The 19,183-nt window shown below is 40.0% G+C and overlaps 1 protein-coding gene across 5 annotated transcripts in view; it reads right to left on the bottom strand.

Annotated features, from left to right (window-relative positions):
- Positions 1-19,183, bottom strand: part of TNIK (TRAF2 and NCK interacting kinase) — a 414,569-nt gene that overhangs the window by 31,826 nt on the left and 363,560 nt on the right. For 3 of the 5 annotated variants that reach the window (XM_032631526.1, XM_032631524.1, XM_032631528.1), the window contains 4 exons: positions 16,733-16,896; positions 14,365-14,462; positions 13,474-13,497; positions 7,522-7,706 (listed from right to left, as the gene is read on the bottom strand). In XM_032631526.1, coding sequence (XP_032487417.1) covers positions 7,522-7,706; positions 13,474-13,497; positions 14,365-14,462; positions 16,733-16,896 — 471 coding nt within the window. The remainder of the gene's footprint in view (positions 1-7,521; positions 7,707-13,473; positions 13,498-14,364; positions 14,463-16,732; positions 16,897-19,183) is intronic. The other 2 variants (XM_032631527.1, XM_032631525.1) reach the window with 1 other exon arrangement.

The raw sequence follows: 19,183 nt of genomic DNA on the forward strand, positions 1-19,183 counted from the left end.
CACTTTCCCCCTTAGCGTCCATACGTTTGTTCTCTACATCTGTGTCTCTATTTCTGCCCTGCAAACTGGTTCATCTGTATCATTTTTCTAGGTTCCACATATATGCGATAATATACGATATTTGTTTTTCTCTGACTTACTTCACTCTGTATGACAGTCTCTAGTTCCATCCACGTCTCTACAAGTGACCCAATTTCATTCCTTTTTATGGCTGAGTAATATTCCATTGTATATATGTACCACATCCTCTTTATCCATTCGTCTGTCGATGGGCATTTAGGTTGCTTCCATGACCTGGCTGTTGTAAATAGTGCCGCAATGAACATTGGGGTACATGTATCTTTTTGAATTATGGTTTTCTCTGGGTATATGCCCAGTAGTGGGATTGCTGGATCATATGGTAATTCTATTTTTAGTTCTTTAAGGAACCTCCATACTGTTCTCCATAGTGGCTGTATCAATTTACATTCCCACCAACAGTGCAAGAGGGTTCCCTTTTCTCCACACCCTCTCCAGCATTTGTTGTTTGTTGATTTTCTGATGATGCCCATTCTAAATGGCGTGAGGTGATAACTCATTGTAGTTTTGATTTGCATTTCTCTAATAAGTAGTGATGCTGAGCAGCTTTTCACGTGCTTCTTGGCCATCTGTATGTCTTCTTTGGAGAAATGTCTATTTAGGTCTTCTGCTCATTTTTTGGATTGGGTTGTTTGTTTTTTTAATATTGAGCTGCATGAGCTGTTTATATATTTTGGAGATTAATCCTTTGTCTGTTGATTTGTTTGCAAATATTTTCTCCCATTCTGAGGGTTGTCTTTTCGCCTTGTTTGTAGTTTCCTTTGCTTTGCAAAAGCTTTGAAGTTTCATTACGTCCCATTTGTTTACTTTTGTTTTTATTTCCATTACTCTAGGAGATGGATCAAAAAAGATCTTGCTGTGATTTATGTCAAAAGTGTTCTCCCTATATTTTCCTCTAAGAGTTATATAGTGTGGTGTTCTGATTCTGTCCAAACATTTAAATCAGAAATATCTCCACATGGATGAATTTTCATGAAAAAGGTATTTCCTAGAGCTCTTTCCAATCTGACAATTCCTTAATTAATTTTCTATATATCTCAGTTAAATTCTTCCCCAATTTTTGCATTTTCATCATAATTTTGCTAAAATTACCATCACTGGTTCCAATCCTTTTCTATGTGAATGTTATAGCAAACATTTCATACACCAGTCAGCTTTTCTGTCCATATCATCTTTCAAAGGCTCTGTGTTCACTACTTCTACCAGATCCAATTTTAAAGGTGTAAATTTTATTAAGATTTGATTCACTGTCAATTTTTAATCAATAGGGTTAGTGTTAACCACTGCCAGTTTTACATTTCGCTGAATATTTTTCTGAGACTATTTTTTTCTGAGTCAATTTTATACTTTCAATTTTATGAGCCAGAACTGCTTCATTTATGATAAATTTTTATGGTGATCATTTTGGGCTGTTTTGAGTTTTATTCTACATTATTTCTACTAGTAATATTCCACATAGATTGACTAAAAGATGATAATCTATATTCCTTCCTTTGTCAATTTTCTTCTAAAATAGTGAGCAATTCCTCTTACTTTAAGGTTGTTCTATTGTGCAGGATTTGTCTGTTGTATTGTGAATCTTCTGTATATACCTGCTCATTCTGTGTACCTTGTGTACCTGTGTACTGCTCACACCACTAATTTTTCTGCTACCATGTCGTCTGATATAAGGTAATGGCTTTTGATGATGGAAAATTCCCTAAATTTCTGCGTGCTCCAAAGTACTCCTCTACACATTTCTTTTAAAAGGCAAACTGCAGCCCACAGTTCATGTTTCAGAGACTGCAGAACATTTTTAAATCGTAAAAGGAGACATCTTGCTGTGTCTGTTGTTGTTGATCTCTTCCTTCTGTCCTTCTTACTCCCGTGGTTGTTCTTTCATCCTCTGCCTCTGTATGTTTCTTTTATGGCTCCAAGCTCCCAACTCTGCCACGTCAATCTTCATCAACCCCTTAGAAATTCTTTCGTGCATTCATTCATTCATTTACTTGTTAAAAGTTCGTTATGTGATATACAGTGTACCAGACGCTAGAATAAATATCTGAAAAATAAGACATAACCCTAAACTTCCAGAGGATTATATTCTAATGGAGGTTGAGAGACTAATAAGGTACATAAAGTGATTGGCAAAAGACAAAAAAATTAGTTTAGCAATGCAGTATTTCTAACTCAGTAAGAAGGCTTAAATAGAAGAGCAGAGGACCAATGTCAGTTCGAAGTTATTCCTCTCCTTCTCCTTCCTGTGTTTTCACAATCCTTCTCTCTTTACGGTCTCCTTCTTCCAATCAATAAACAAGATAAGGTCTCTCCTGCCTCCCATTTCATTAAAACATCTCTCTTGACCCTAATTCTGTATTTACTACCCACACTTACATTGCTCTTTCCTTAAAATTCTCCTTGCAAAGTTCTCCAGTTTATTCCTTAACACACTCTGGTTCACTCCCCACATGACTACTTCTCATACTTGACTTCAAGCACCTTACGGAAACCCCCTAAGTCATTTCTAAGCTCTCAGTTTCAATGATTGCTCTTTGACATGGTGTTTGGTCTCTTGCCTGTGCCTGGTATGACAGATCACTCTGCCCCATTCTTCTGTATTCCTCTGGATTTTGAGACAACTTTCCCCTGGTTTTCCTTTTATCCCTTTGTTCTCTGTTTTCTTCATAAGCTCCTCTTAAATGCTACTGGTCCCCAGGATTCTGCTTCACTCTATATAACCTTTGTACAGTGTTACTAACAGGGAAAACTGCGGGGGAGGGGTAAGGGGGTGGGAGTCGGTGGAGGGAGTAACATGGGAACTCTATACTATCTGCTCAATTTTTCTGTAACTCTAAAACTGTTCTAAAGAATACAGTTTATTAATAATAATTTTAAAAGGCAATGGTTTAAAAACGCTAAGGCTAAAACAACTATAACATTTTATAGTTAAAATAATCCTTTGTTCTAAAAATTATTTTTCTGATATAGAGTCTGGGTAGGAAGAATCAGTTGTCTGAATTTCTATAAAGACTGTGAAAAACAAAACACATCAACTAATTAGAAAGAAAACCATAGAAAATTTACTGTAATTAGGTCACATGTTTAGAACAATAATCCCTAATTGGATTTGTCAAAGTGTTCCTGCAGGTATTGATTTAATTCAATTCAATATACATTTATCGAACACCTGCTACATGAAAGGCCCTTGGTTTGGCACTGGGTAGTGGATATAAAAGCTGAAGAAGACACGGTTCCTGAAACTACAGAGATTAGCATCTGGAAGAGCATAAGAAACAACGCAAATGCACGGCAGATGTAAGCGAGAATGTGGGACGGAGGGAGAGGAGGTCATTCCAAGAAAAGACAACATTGGAAAAGTGCAAGGCATTCGGAAAGAATAATGAGAAGGTCAGTTCGGCTGGAGCATATGCTGTGACAGTCATGGGGCCTAGGAATGAAAAGAGTTGTAGAGCACTAGGGATACAGCACGACCACAGACACACTTCTACAGCACGACTCAGACCAAAGACTGAACCAACGGACAGGACGGCTGAGAGGACGGCAGGCAGGAGGCGGCGTGGGCACGATGATAGCCTGGCTGGTGAACGGGGCCAGAACCATGGCTCTCTAGTGAGACTGGGAAAGAGGGGACATGTGGCTTTCAATGTCCAGACTGCATTTTATGAGACTGTGCAAAACTCAGGGACTGCAATAGCAATAGGTGGTCCTAATGATGAAGACCACGCCTCATATGTACTGATCCGAAGCATGTGCTGGCACCTGAGGGAAGAGACTGATACTGAAGGCTGCCTCTTCAGCTTGCCTGCGCTGATGCAAATCAGCTTACGTGCCTTTCGTTCCCTCCCTCCTATTCTATAAAGCTTTTATGTTTTCCCTGATTATAAAAATAGTGCATGCTTAACATAAAATTGGGGCTATACATAAAATAAAATCCTTTTGATTTGTATAATCCACAGGTAACCACTATTATAATTCCCCCTCACTCATTATTTTTCTATGCATGAGACACTGGGAAATAGTGCAGTTGGTTAGTTATGGAATACAATCTTAGTTATGTGCACTCTTATAGGTTAAACCTCATACCATTAATATGAAGCCAACACTGTACATAGAAGAAGCTGTTGTTTTGCACATCAGGATCTCCAGCTGCTTGTCGGAACGGCTGTGCTCTATTTCTAAAAAGCTCTTTTGTATAGACTTCGTGATAGTGAACTGTGTTGCAATATATTTATATAATTAATATAATATAGTAATTTTTTGCTTTAAAAAATACAGCACAAAATGTGACGGTTTACCTTAACAGTAGACAATAAAGATGATAAGAATGTATGTAAGAAGGAGTCTAACTCCGAAATGTCTTATTCCTAAAGAAACAACGGATTTTTTAATAGTATGAACTTTCTCATGCTGTAGCAGAACAGACTGTATATGTTGGGTTGGCCCAAAAGTTCGTTTGGGTCTTTCCGTAAGCTCTTATGGAAAAACCCAAACGAACTTTTGGGCCAACCCAATATTTTATATTCACAAAAGTGCATATATTTGGCAAATTGGAATAAACACACACATACACATACACACATCTGTATCCCGTTTCTTCTCTGAGTATGTTTCATATACAATTACATATTTTAAATGTTCTTTAATGGACAGTCATGTTAATCTGTTTAAAATTTAGCAATTCATCAAGAGCCACGTCAAGTTTTGCCTCCACTATAAGTACTCAATGAGAGCCCGTTTATGACTTCTTGGGATTACAGTAATAGATCCTCTGAATGCCTTTACCAGTATCTAGCCTGTTCTCTTTCCAAATCACTTTGATGAAATGATTTCTCTCAAACGTGGCACCAATCATGTCACTCCCCAGCTCAGGAGACCTTCGACGGTTCCCCACTGGCTACATGATCCCAGTCTGGTTTCACTAGTCCAGACTTTCCCCACCTCATACCATCTATATTCCCACCAGACTTAACCTTCTGTGCCTTTGCTTCAACTCCCCCAACCTGGGATTCTAACATCACTCTGTGTTCCTTTTTACCTTGATGACAGTTATTTGTGTACACGTCTTTCCTCTGGATTAGGCTATAAACACTTTGAAGCCAGGATTTGCAATTTCAGTGCAGTGCAGTTAAGTGTAAATCAAAGTCACTGAAGACCAGCTCTATTCCAGACACCAGGCAAGGTGTTAAGAGTAGAGAGTAAATAAGGCTCAATCCTCACCCTCAAGGATCTCACAGCCCAGAGAGGGAGACAACATGTAATAAATAACCTGATTCAAGGTACTCCATGAAATGGCAGGAATGCACAGGAGACACCATGCAGCACAGAGGAAGGGATGGGCTCTGCCTGTATGGGCTGGGCCATGATAGGTGATTTCTAAAGGAACAAGAGAGTGCCAGACAGCAGAGAAAGTGCAGCACAGCATGGTATATTTAGGCCATTTTAGAAAGGTGGGGGAAGAGATGGACTTGCCTTTAGAGATACGAGGGTAAATACCACTAAGAGTCTTACAAAATATGACAGGAGGCTTAAAAACCAAATGCGATTTAACATCTCTTCCAAGGCTATTGGTTATTCTTCCAACTATTTATATTACTCTGAACTTCTCCATGTATAATTTTGTCTCTCTCCAACTAGAATGTAAACTTTTGGAAGGCAGAATTCATGTCCGCACTTCTTGAATGTCTCAAAGCCCTTAGTATGGGGTCTAGCACACAGAAGAAGTCTTACCAATCTTTTAAATTCACAATCCACCCTCATAGCTGTATGCTCAGTGCTTAAAGGGAATTCAAAACATCTGTTAGAAGAATGAACCAATGCTGAGTTAAGACAAAAACTGAAAGGACCAGCATATTTTGTGGCAATGTTCTGGATTAGTGATTTTGCCTCTAGAACAACTTTATTTGCTGTTAAAAAAGCAATTTAATGCAATTTGTTTCCAAATGTCATATTTTAGCATATTTGTGGTTGTCAATAACTGGGTAATCAGCAGTAAAATAACAAGTATGGATTTTCAGCTATGATAATTGGACTTGTCTCTCAGAATTGCTTGTATGTAACAATCGTTAATCAATGGATGACATTTCCTGCAGACTGGGAGGCCCTGTCTCGCCAACCTCTGCTGGACAGGACTGTAATCTGTGGCCTGAAATGACATCTTCTCTATAGGGAGTAAATGTGGTGTGATGACCAACAGTGGTAGCTGAGTCAAAGAAATGGAAATGAAGGAGGAGTGAAGATGGAAAAGTTAGCATTGCTCTTTATCAAAGTTATGGCAAACCAGGGCTGGGCACCTTGTGTTTATTTGGGAGAGGAAATGAGAGATGTATGTGAGTGTGATTGTATGAATATGTTTGTTTGAATTGGGGAAGTAATAGGGGAAGAGGAGAGGGTCTTTTCTAGGATCCAGTCTGATGAGAAAAAGGGAAAAGAAAAGAGAAGTAAAGGCTGTAAATACTAAGGGAAAGCTAGGTAGCTATAAATACCTAAAAAAGAAGACTGTACGTGGTGCAGTCACAGGCTGCAGCAAAGAGGATCACATAAACGAGACAATGGAGAAGATGAAGTAGAAAATCAGGGGTGTATTTAAGTCAAACACTCAGAAGTTTCTCTGCAGGTTTGTTCCACTCCTGATTGTTTTGCTGGGATGCTAACCCATGCTGCCTCCTGCATTCCACCTTAGTGGTGGTGGTGACAGTGAAATATATGTCTCATGTTGTCAGTTTTAACCCCTAAATGCCATTGCCTATAATTTTGCTCTTTAGTTCTAGGGTGTGGCTGTCAGTATCACTTGCCCAGAGATGACAGGAACCAAGAAAGCATCACCCAAGGGATGGTGAAGGCCACAACAGCTTAGACAAAGCATATGCAGTCCTAGAAATGCTACATATTCTAAGTAACTGTGTCTAGGGAGAGGGGTGAATATAGAACTATGCTCTAATAAAAACGTGAATCCCCAAAGTCAACTTTGCCCGAGACTCATAAATGATCTTATATTTAATTCATATTTCCTGTCCTTTTGTCTTGGAGACCTAATCTCTCCTGGCCTACAGTGATGAAGCAGGTCCCGGGAGGGACCTCCCTGGTGGTCCAGGGGTTAAGACTTTGCCTTCCAAAGCAGGGGGTGTGGGTTCGATCCCTGGTCAGTTAAGATCCCACAGGCCTCGGGGCCAAAAAACCAAAACATAAAAAAACAGAAACAGGGCTTCCCTGGTGGCGCAGTGGTTGAGAGTCCACCTGCCGATACAGGGGACACGGGTTCGTGGCCCGGTCCGGGAAGACCTCACATGCCGCGGAGCAGCTGGGCCCGTGAGCCATGGCCGCTGAGCCTGCGCGCCCGGAGCCTGTGCTCCGCAACGGGAGAGGCCACAACAGTGAGAGGCCCGCGTACTGCAAAAACAAACAAACAAAAAACAGAAGCAATATTGTAAAACGCAGGTCTCTTACATCAGTCTGGGTATGTCGCTGACAGCCACCGTCCCGTCCTGGGTCTCGCTCTCTCCATCTTCCTCCTCTTCATCACTGCTTTCCGACTCCTCACTCGAGGAGGAGTAATCCGTCACTTTCTTCAGTGGGCGGTTTGTTTCTTCAATCCGGAGTTCTCTTAATTCTTTGGCTAATGCCGTCAGATCCTACAAGAGAAAAGCGTGTCCAGCGTATATGAATTATAGAACGACCGAAGGGACGTCTCTCAGCAAGTCTCCGGCTCAAGCAACAAGAAATAAACAAGAAAAAAAAGCTCTCTATAGAACTGTCACAAACATAGTTACTGCATGAAACCAAGAAAACGATGTTTGTAGCGCGGAGAAACTAGAAAAGAAAGATGAAATAAATTTAAACTTTGTTCACAACCAGTTGCTAGACTGAGACTGTTCGGTTCTGAATCTGCATGTGTGTGTATGTGTATGTGCCCTGTGTGTGTACACATATATACAAACACTGGGTTCACATTTTATTTTGGGAAGGTGAAGTTGGTCAACTCACCCTCATAGTTAATTACCCACAGGATCAGAAATTATTCCCCAGTATTTTGAGACTCCTGCCCAAGCCATAGTCATGGACTTTCTCCTCTTATGATTGCTACTGTACCAAAATCTAGCATCAGTCACAGAACAGAGCAATTCCCAAGGTTCCAGCTGCTACAATGACTCATTTGGTGTGTCATCATTCCCTGGACAGCCGAGGCACCACATCAAATAATGGCCCACCCCGAAGCCCAGTGCCACTGAAATTTAGAGCCACAGAGCTGAGTTAATCAAGAGGAACAACAAGAAAACAAAACAAACAAAAACAAAAAAAGAGTTCTCTTCCAGAACGGTAGGTGTTTCATTTTCTTTTGTCTTATATTGCGTCACCTGGCAGAAACCCTGGCGGAGAATATACTGAAATGAATGTGCAAACACCAAAAGGAAGAGGTAAATTTTCAGTTTTCCATGAGTATGATGAAACCTTTAGCCTTATGGATGTGATGAGGTGGTATTTAATCACCAGGCACATGGCAGGCGGTGTGCTGAAGATCTGACTACCTTTTATTGTACATGCTTTCAGAGCAATGCAGAGGGAAGCAGTTCTGCTAAAGCACGGCCGCTCTCATTTACATGGGTTAAACTGCCCTTGGCACACAGCATGCAAGTGAAGAAAAAGCAATTTGACATCAGTCTTACCATTTCTCCCTATATTAGTGACCCATGTGGGAATCAGAGCATTCAGTGAGAGACAGGGGATTAGGGAGAAAGAAACTCATTTGAAGATACTAAATCCCACAGTTTTCTCATGGCCATATTCTCTCTTTATTTCAATCCAGAAATGTATCTGCCCAATTCACCTGATGTAAGGTTAGAGCGATATAGGTGATCTAAATGACATCTGATAATCTATCCTGATAGGTTAGAAGAAAAGTTGTGATAAATGTGTGTAATTAAATTATAAATATAATTTTATTTTGAGAAGACAACAGATCATCCCGTTTCTTTACTGGTGCCTATATGTGAGGCATTAATGTATTGGTTAAGACTAAGGACAGAAAATGCCTCGGGTTTTTTATTTGGTCTAGCAATTTAGAAAGTTCAAGGTGTTAAGTGAAGGATTCATTTCTTTCTAATTTCATAAAAGTCAAAGGGACAGCAATGACAACTTTTACATTTGTTCTGTAGTCATTTGAATTGAAGCCCTTGGAAAGGGGAAGCTTTTGAAAATTCAAATTGTGCATTTTCCACCCAAACATGCTTGCTGGGCTTTTACACACATGCACACACTACATGGCCTCAATCTCAGTGGATATAGTTATCCCATCCATGAAAGTGAAAATAAAATTGTATTAAAAAGACTCAAACTGTTTAAATATAATGTACACCATGAATGAAGAGGAAAATTACCACACAGAATTTTAGGCAAATTTATTTCCAGTTTCTTTGGTGATGGGCCAAAATAAGAAAAGCTAATGCTCAGATTTCAGCTTTTTACTTCTTATTTCCTCTTGACAATTGCCAATGTTTATCTTTATCAAATTGTCGAGAAAGTGAAGGGTATGCTACACTTGAGCACATTGGGAAAATACAGTTTAGATATTTGTTAAAGCAATTAATGGAAAAGGACATTATAATCCTCCAAACCAATAAAATAATTAAAAAATTAGATAAATTTATTTTGTATTTTTCCTTCTCTATGTTAGGACCATGTATGTCTCATCAAAGAATACAACTAGCATCTAAAATGTTACTTGTCATTAAAAAAATTTTTATTATAATTTAAAGAGAGAATATGGTTAAGAGAGTTTATTTCTAATGTCAGTAATTCTGAGTAAAATATAATAATATTAACTATGATTTATTTAAATTCATAATACATTTTCCCCATGGGTTGGTTTTCCTTATCACTGACATTTCAAAGCAAGACAAAGAAGATTTTAAAAAATCAAAACTATTTAGAAATATTTAGCTGGTCCAAAGTCCATTGATTTAAAGTAACTCTCACTTGTTAAAATCACCTAAATTTCTCCAAACACTGTATTTAGGAACACTTTTAAAGCTCTGACCTGCTTTATAATTTCATTTTTTTTTTTTTTTTTTTTTTTTTTTTTTTTTTGCATTACGCGGGCCTCTCACTGTTGTGGCCTCTCCCGCTGCGGAGCACAGGCTCCGGACGCGCAGTCTCAGCGGCCATGGCTCACGGGCCCAGCCACTCCGCGGCATGTGGGATCCTCGCGGACCGGGGCACGAACCCGTGTCCCCTGCATCGGCAGGCGGACTCCCAACCACTGCGCCACCAGGGAAGCCCTCACTTTTAATTAGAGGTTTTTTTTGTTTTTTTTTTTTGTTTCTGTGTTATTAAAAAGCTATCTTTCCTGAAACTTTAGAAATAATTGCAAATTCCTTTTACGTTTAATTGGTAACAGCTTGGCAGGTGAGACATATATGAAAATCCCAAGGTACCAATAATGAGTAACTCAAAACTAATACCCCAGCCAAAGAAAATTAATCTTCCATTGCCCATAGTCTGTGTGTTTAGCTGAAGTTTTGTTCCTTATCCGTCCACCCTGGAAAAACTTAGAATAGCAAAGTTATAGGAAAGAGACATGATCTAAAATTGACACCATTGCGTTCAGGTCCATTTTCATATGTTTTATTTTCTGACAATACCAATCTTCTCCATATAATGAGTTTTTGTGGTAATTTATTGCTTGACTGTCTCAAGCCTGGAGCTAAAAAGTATGAAAAAGAGGAAAAAGTGCTATTTACAATAAAAATATTTGAGAATGTATAACTGAAAAAGAAATATGGCAAAATGTTAAGCTTTTTGACTACAGAGTAAAGATAGTTAAGGGGCTCTCACCCAAAGGTTTCTTTCACGTAACACTTTTTAGAATCAACTTGATATAATTTTTCTTTCAAAAAGGCTTATTTAATCTGACAATTATGCATACTCTGCTTTAAAAGGTGCTCTTTTGGGTATCTTTTTAAAAACAATATAGTTTATGCAAATTTTAATTCAATTTTTTAAACTATTGAAATAATAGTTAAAGATTTTAAAGTTGTTTTTTTCTTTACATATTAAAATAATTCATTTCCTTTTTAGGAAATCTAAAGATATGACTTGGGGAAGTCACTTGACTTCGAATCTTCAACTGAGGGAAAAAAGGTTTGTTCCAGTTCTGTCCAGTCTATGGATGTGCTCTGGAATGTCAGATTTCTACATACAATAAAACAGTGGTGGTAAAGCCAGTGTTTGCTTATGTATCTAATCTTCATGACATCTATTTAATTGTGCTAAAGTAAAATGAATATTTATTTTGGAGGGTTGTATTACATAATCACAGACTACGCTGTACAATCTCATGCTCCATAGGAAGGAGTGCCAAAGGCACGGACACTCCCCCAGACTGACTTTTATGGAACTCAAATAATTAAATTAGCAATAACAAGCAATATGTTTTTGGCATTTTAAGACTGCTCATTTCAAACTCGGGTTATCTAAACGGCGTATCAGTCACGGTGGATGGAAGCCATCTTAAAACCTAGGAATGGAGATGGGAGAGAGATTTAACTCAAGGTTTTTTGACTGTGGCACTACTGACATTTGGGGTGGATAAGTCTCTATTGTAGGTTGTTTTCCTGTGCGTTGTAGGTTGTTTAGCAGCATCTCTCCACTCTACACACAAGATGCCAGCAGCACCGCTTCCCACCTCCAAGTTGTGACAACCAAACTGACTCCAGACTTTCCCAAATGTCTCCTAAGGGAAGGGGAGTTGGAGCGGGGGGATACTCATCCCTGGTTGAGGACCACTGGGTTAGGTAGAACCAAGGAATCTTGTGTTTTGGATCAGTGATACTCAAGGGGTAGGGTTAGAAGAATCACGTGGAGGGCTTTTTCCAGCCATCCGTGGCTCTAGAGATTTTGGTGTACAGCTTACACCCCCTCAATTATTTGTACCTCTGTTGCCTACCTCTCATCTCTGTCCAGTGTGCTAGAGTATCCTGAAATAAATAAAGCAATTTTTAAAAGCCTAAACTATCCTGGGTTAACCAGATGAAATCCATGAGAGCCCTTTCCCTCATGACAGCCACCTCCAAGCTAATTTCTGGACTCATACGAGGAAACCTTGAGTTGTGCAAACACACGACCATTTTATTGGCAGCCTGAGCACCAGAACTGTTTGGGAGAAAACTGATAAAATCTGTGATAACCCCTGAAGGCTGTAGCACAGAGCAATGAAAAACATTTCCCTTTTTTCTTTCTACAATGCCATCCACACACTGTAGACATGTAGAATCTCTTTTTTTTATATGAGCAATAATTCTTTAACTATGATAATGACTTTCTAAATCACTCTGAATGGTGAGGCGGTCATAATTCTGAAAAGGTGATGCTTTTTGGTAAAGATCAGACACATAGAAACATGCTTCTTCCACCAGAATAGCTCCACGCCTCAGGCCCTGGCTTTACATAGCACTTCACACTTCAGAAAATGCTCCCGCACTCATGATCTTGAGTGAACCTAAACAATCTTGTGAGCGAGGAAAGGCAGGTGTTTTTATCCCCATTTTACAGATGAAACTGGCCCAGAGAATTCGTGAGACTGGCCGCTCCAGTTATTTATCGGGGGAGCCAGAATTTGAAGGCAGCTTGTTCACTCCCAAAGCCTGTGCTTTTTCTATATCATTTCACAAAAACAGTGCTCAGCCTTAAAGCCATAATGCTGGCCTTCAGATTCCATGCAGTTAGGACTCTTTGCAGAAGGCCTCTCTCTTCCCAAACAACTCCACTATGCTGTATTAATGCAGGTCTGACAAACAGCAGTGAGGCAGTCATCCTTCTTAGCAAGCTACTTAAGATGGGCAAAACCATATATTTTTCTAATGGAAAAATGTCACCACAGATAAGGAAATCAAGTTACTTAACTCGCCAGGATTCATTAACTAAAGTTGATGTTGCTGCTGATGCTGTAGTTAATGTGCCACAAATTAATCTAACAATACCCGGTAACTCCTTGTTCACAAATCACACACTATAAATGGGGACGACCCTAGAATGATGTCTCTTTTCTTTGTTAGTAAAACTGCCATCCCCTAGCAAGGCTGGCGAGTGCAGGTTAAAAGCTCAGGCTTTGCTACTGGAAGATACTAGGATGAGAAACTGTGCCAGTAACAAAGCACCGATGCTTATCTTTAGCTAGACCGGAACGTTGGAAAAGTGACACTTTGGCTAGAAGGAAGGTCTCTGGAGCTATACACAGTGTCTGAGGGGCTCAGGCTGGCTTCTGTGAAAGGGCTCTCCTCTCAGCAGACCACTCCAAAGGAACGAGCTTTCATCTGTGATCCAATTGGCCACCTTTCTGAATATCAGCCTCAGTTTATATTTACATCTTGTGAAAGCATGACCAAGCATAAAGGTAATACTAACCTCATCTATGGCTTTCTTATAGCTCTGAGATAAGAGGAAACCAATCCAGAAGAATCCACATGAGGGGGAACAGCCGGAAGAAAGGCAGCAGGTTAGACACAGAATGGAAATTGTTAGTACACAACTGATAAATGCAAAAAGGGCAAGAAGAGCCTCAACCCAGAATGGTGTGAATGCCCTTCATTGTTACCCTCACCGTACTTCCTTACTTTAAAATGTAAAAAAATAGTAAACGAAAACATCTTCACATCCATTTCACAGAAAAGATTCTTGGGAAATTTAAATAAAATAAGTATATAATAACTCATTCCCAATTAATTTCCAACTTTCAGCCTCCATCCCCTTCTTTCTTCCTTTAAGGCTATTTGGGGTCTGACGTGTTACAGCAATGAAGCTAGATTTCAGGTTGTCAGCCCCCTATCAGACCATGCTTATCAAGTTTTGGTCTAGAAAATACAGTCCTAGAGCAGCAGAAATGCAGCAGAAAAATTGTAATATTAATTCATGTGGAAAATAATATAGGAAAAGGCCAGAATATACAAGAAAAATCCACAGGAAGTGCCCACATATTCTTAATTGTTACTTTCAACATCTTTTCGCTAAAGCTACTGAGTAGAAATTATGGAATAATGTGAGTTATTTCTCTTCCTGTTTTATTCAGTAACATAGAGCTAATGATCGGCAAAATAACCAAAAGTAGATAAGCAACCCAAGATCTGTTCATTTCTTTCCTAATCAGGTATGACTTCCTTCCAGATGCTCCTAGCATCCGTTCTTATTAATCTCAACATTTTTTGTTTCATAGTCATGAGTGCATCCCCAACCACTTTTTCCTGCGGGTTCTCTGGGAAACTAAAAGAGTTCAAAACTGTTTGAGAGAAAAGCACTCACAGCCGGTCGACTAGGTCGGGTAATTTCCCTGGATTCTTCAGGTTTCACCTTGGAAGGCTCATGGGGGAGCACAGGTGATCCTTCCGACTTACTGTTGGCTAGAGGAAAAAAAAAACAGAGGGCCAAGAAAGATAATGACCGTCAGAAGGTGTTGGCTCAAGTTCTGGAGTTCTGTGGTGAGTCAGCCTTGGAAATGACTCAGCGGACACCTCGTTCACTTAGGCAAACCCTCAAGCACATCCGTGAAAAATCAGTAAATGTTCGGGCAAACAAAATCAGCCATACGCATTTAGTCTTATAACCTGGAGGTCACTGGTAATTATATGAAAAACTAGCCAGCACCGCCATTTACTGAGCACTAATTCTGTGTCAGGCTCAGTGCTAAACGCTTTCTATGTCAATTGTCTCGTTGAATCCTTGCTCCAACCCAATGACGTGGCACTGTTTTCCTGTACGACAGTTGAACACAGAGAGATGACACAACTAGCCTAAGGTTACACTGAAGTCATGTGCAGAGCTGGGATTCTGTATGATTTCTCAAAGTCCTATTCCCAATTATTATACTAAACCAGCCTCTGAGTTAGCATCCTTTGTTTGATTTCTTCCTTTACCACTTAACCATCAGGATAAGTTTTTCTGCTGAACGTTGTAGAAAAAAATAGAAACCTGTTTTATTTGGAGGAACGATTTGTAAATGGGGGGAGGAAAGGGGAGTTGTCTAGGGTGAGGGCAGGAAGGAGAGTGTTGGTGACAAAGTGGAAGTGCCCTAGAATAGAGGTATTAGAGCAAGGGCTGGGGGAGGGCTGCCTGACAGCTACAAGTGAAGAGCATCCCTCCGATTTATGAGCTTATTGGTAGAGAAGAAGCAATCTAAGGTGGGAGAGATTCTTCTGTTTGCTTTCAAAGTGGTCTTTCCTGGGTAGGGATACGCCAGGGATATGAGTGCTTTTAACCCAGGAAAACTAAAGGCCAAAGGAAAGAAGATAAGAGTTAAACCTGAACCAGATCAGAGAATTAAAATGGTATACCTAAGTTTGGTTTTCTTTAGCATTTGCTCTAACTGAGCAAATTAAGTTGCTTATGAATAGAAAAAAGGTAAGCGAATGGCAGTTTTCCAAAGTAAGTAACTTTATATCTGGATCAAGGCAACAAAAGTATACGTAGCTCCGGGTGGTGCCACTGATGTCAGAAGACTGCACATAGGGGCAGCCACAGGCCAGTTCCTATCCCAATTCACAGACACAAGCATTGCATGTCTGACATCGACCTTTCCAAAATGTACATACATTTGAGTTTACTCAAAGAAATATTAGGAGGTAAAGTATAATTGTGTCTAGTGCAGAGGCTAAGAGAGAATAAAGAACTGGTGATTTTCATGAGGCAGAGTAATTTATAAGTGTTTTCCAAATTGCACTTAAAAAAAAAATCCCGGTCTTAAAAAAAAAAAAAAAAAATCCCGGTCTTTATTACTTGGAGGCCAAATTATCTTCTGAAGAAGGTTGTGCAGAAAGAGTACATTTTGATTAGCTACAAACAATAGGTTATCATGTATAATTAGCCGGACACATTAATGTTTTTCACAAGCTTCCTCATTAATGAAAACTAAGCAATGAAGAATAACTTGAATGAAGTGGTCAGAGAGGCTAATTTTTACCTCTCTAATAGGAAAAACTAGAAGAGTCAAGTGTACTTTTTTTTTTTTTTTTTTTTGCGGTACGTGGGCCTCTCACTGCTGTGGCCTCTCCCGTCGCTCCAGATGCACAGGCCCAGCAGCCATGGCTCACGGGCCCAGCCACTCTGTGGCATGTGGGATCTTCCCGGACCGGGGCACGAACCCATGTCCCCTGCATTGGCAGGCGGACTCTCAACCACTGAGCCACCAGGGAAGCCCTCAAGTGTACTTTTTAAGTCATAGATTTTACATCTTCTCTCAAGTGTACATTTATTCTACATTAGCCTTTATTAACTTTCCCTTTGAAAAATACCTTGTATTCTGAACACAGTTGACACAAGGGGAAGAGGATACTTGGGGGTCTGGGAAACTCTAACCAATCAATCAAATGGAAATGGAAATGCAGGTGACTGATGACTACATTTTCAAGTAAGACCAATATTCTGTGACCTCCCTGGAGAACAATGGTGTCTGCAATTAGAAAGCATTTAGTCCACACTGATGTCACACATATAACTGGTGGTACACTCCCCTAAGGAGACTGAGGCTGAGAGGAGTTAAGCGGCTCTTTAGCATCCCACAGTGGTGGCCACGCCAGGACCGGAAGTCCTAGAAGTCAGGAAGTAATCTGGTTCCCTGTGCATGGCTCTCCTCCCTCAGGGAATGCTGTCCTGGAAAGGTAGGGGAAAGCGTTACCTCGAACCCTGGTCCGTTCGCTGGATCCTGCTTGTGACCCAGGTTGAGAGCCTCCTTGGGAGCTGGGCTGGGAGCTAGGGGTGCTGGAGCTGGAGGAACTGCCACTGCTGGTCCTCTGCAAGGGGCTCTCCACGATGGGCTCAGTTCTCCGGAGGTCAGGGTTGCTGCGTGGAAAGCAGAGCACAGAGATTACACTCTCAAGACCTTGCCACTGGTAGACACAAGCATAGCCCAGTCCCATCCCCAGTACAAAGGAGTAAAGAGAGTACCTATATGACCTTGCATTACAGGGGTCAATGGTAATGACAGTCATGCTATCCTCTGTGGAGCTCCTGGCCAGATTCTGCATCTGGACGGGAAGAACTCTTGACCCAACTCCTGGGTCATCACACCAAACGTATTAGCTCTGAAATGGTGAATCTTCAAAGGAGGCTTTCTTTTAAACCCTTTTCCTATGCTCATTGTAAAACACTTGAAAATATTACAAGATAAAAATAAGGAAGCAATGCATGCAACCTCTGAATCAAGAGACATTCAACTATATTTTACTGGATGGAATATTATCTTCTAGTCTTTTTTCTTTTGTATGTATGGAAGCACACTGTATATTCAATTTTGTGTCTTGCCTTTTTTCCCCTTTAGACTGCATTGAGAGCAGCTTCTTATGCTTCTAAAAACAATAATAGCTGCATAGTATTCCATTATATAGATAAATGAGTTCAACCATTCTTCTATTGTTAGGTGCTTCCAATACATTGCTATTATACATAACAGTGAAATAACCATCTAGATGCATACAAATATTCACAATCACATCTCTCCTAGAACTGGAATTCTTGGGTGGAAGGGCATGAACTTAGGTATGTATGTGCACATATATATGTATGTGAATGTATAAACATACTGCCAGTTTTCACTGAAGCGTATGAGATGATCCATCTCACTGAATTCTTACCAGGCTTTATTATGAACAGCTAACTAATTTGTAAAAAATTGTTTCTTGTTGCTTTAGTGCAGTTTTTAAAAATTAAGTGAAGTAAGTCAGAAAGAGAAAAACAAATACCCTATGCTAATACATATATATGGAATAAAAAAAAACATGTTCTGAAGAACCTGGGGCAGGACAGGAATAAAGACGCAGATGTAAAGAACGGACTTGAGGGCATGGGGAGGGGAAAGCTGGGACGAAGCGAGAGAGTGGCAGGGACATACATACACTACCAAATGTAAAATAGATAGCTAGTGGGAAGCAGCTGCATAGCACAGGGAGATCAACTCGGTCCTTTGTGACCACCTAGAGGGGTGGGATAGGGAGGTTGGGAGGGAGATACGAGAGGGAGGAGATATGGGGATATATGTATATGTATAGCTGATTCACTTTGTTATACAGCAGAAACTAACACAACATTGTAAAGCAATTATACTCCAATAAAGATGTTATTTAAAAAATGTAATTCTATGCTTTCCTTTTGCTCTGCCCATTTCAGGAGTATTAAGTGGGTAACAGGTACTCTGCACTGTGTCGGGTGTCAGATGCTTCAGGTATAAATGTGAAAATAATATGGTCCCTTCCCTTGAGACACTTGCAGTTTGGTCTGTTAAAATCTGGCCACAAAGTGGCATCATTAAAGCAGCAACTAAAGCAAATAATTTTTTTCTGAAAACACAAGAGTGTTGCTTCGCAGTAACGTATTTGGCGAAAATATTTGGTCGAGATGCAAAAATTCTTAAATATTGGGTTATTGGAAGACATGGCTGGTGGTCTTGGAAAACAAGTGAAAATAAAATATGTCCTTATAATTTATTAATTTTGATCATACAAATGTAGAATTTATGACAATATTCACCTCTTAAATTTTTTATGGTAAAGGGGTTGCTAAGTCAACCTAACAGTAAAACTGACTGCAGACGTGAGTGTTGGTAAACTTAAGGAAAACTTTAAAAATTCTTGATATTTTTTTTTTTTTTGGGTTTTTCTTTTTTGTGTGTGTGTGGTACGCGGGACTCTCACTGTTGTGGCCTCTCCCGTTGCGCAGCACAGGCTCCGGACGTGCAGGCCCAGCGGCCATGGCTCACGGGCCTAGCCGCTCCACGGCATGTGGGATCCTCCCGGACCGGGGCACGAACCCGTGTCCCCTGCATCGGCAGGCGGACTCTCAACCACTGCGCCACCAGGGAAGCCCAATTCTTGATATTTTTATGGCACTCCTTTGAGTAGTAATTATTTTTGTGAAAACTGTTAGCATTTAATTGATTGAAACAGATTTGGATCCATAATGGAAATACCCTCCCTCCTGTTTGGAGAATACCTAAAATGATAAATGTGTGATACTTCTGCAATATGCCACCTTTCAAATTTTTCTTTTTTTTTTTCAAAAAGAAACAATCCTATCTCCTTTCATTCCCAAATAATGAATTCTTCCCCACTGCCCTCTTTCATTAAACAGTAGT

The sequence above is a fragment of the Phocoena sinus genome, chromosome 4 (genome assembly GCF_008692025.1).
Source record: "Phocoena sinus isolate mPhoSin1 chromosome 4, mPhoSin1.pri, whole genome shotgun sequence".
NCBI classification, from domain to species: domain Eukaryota; kingdom Metazoa; phylum Chordata; class Mammalia; order Artiodactyla; family Phocoenidae; genus Phocoena; species Phocoena sinus.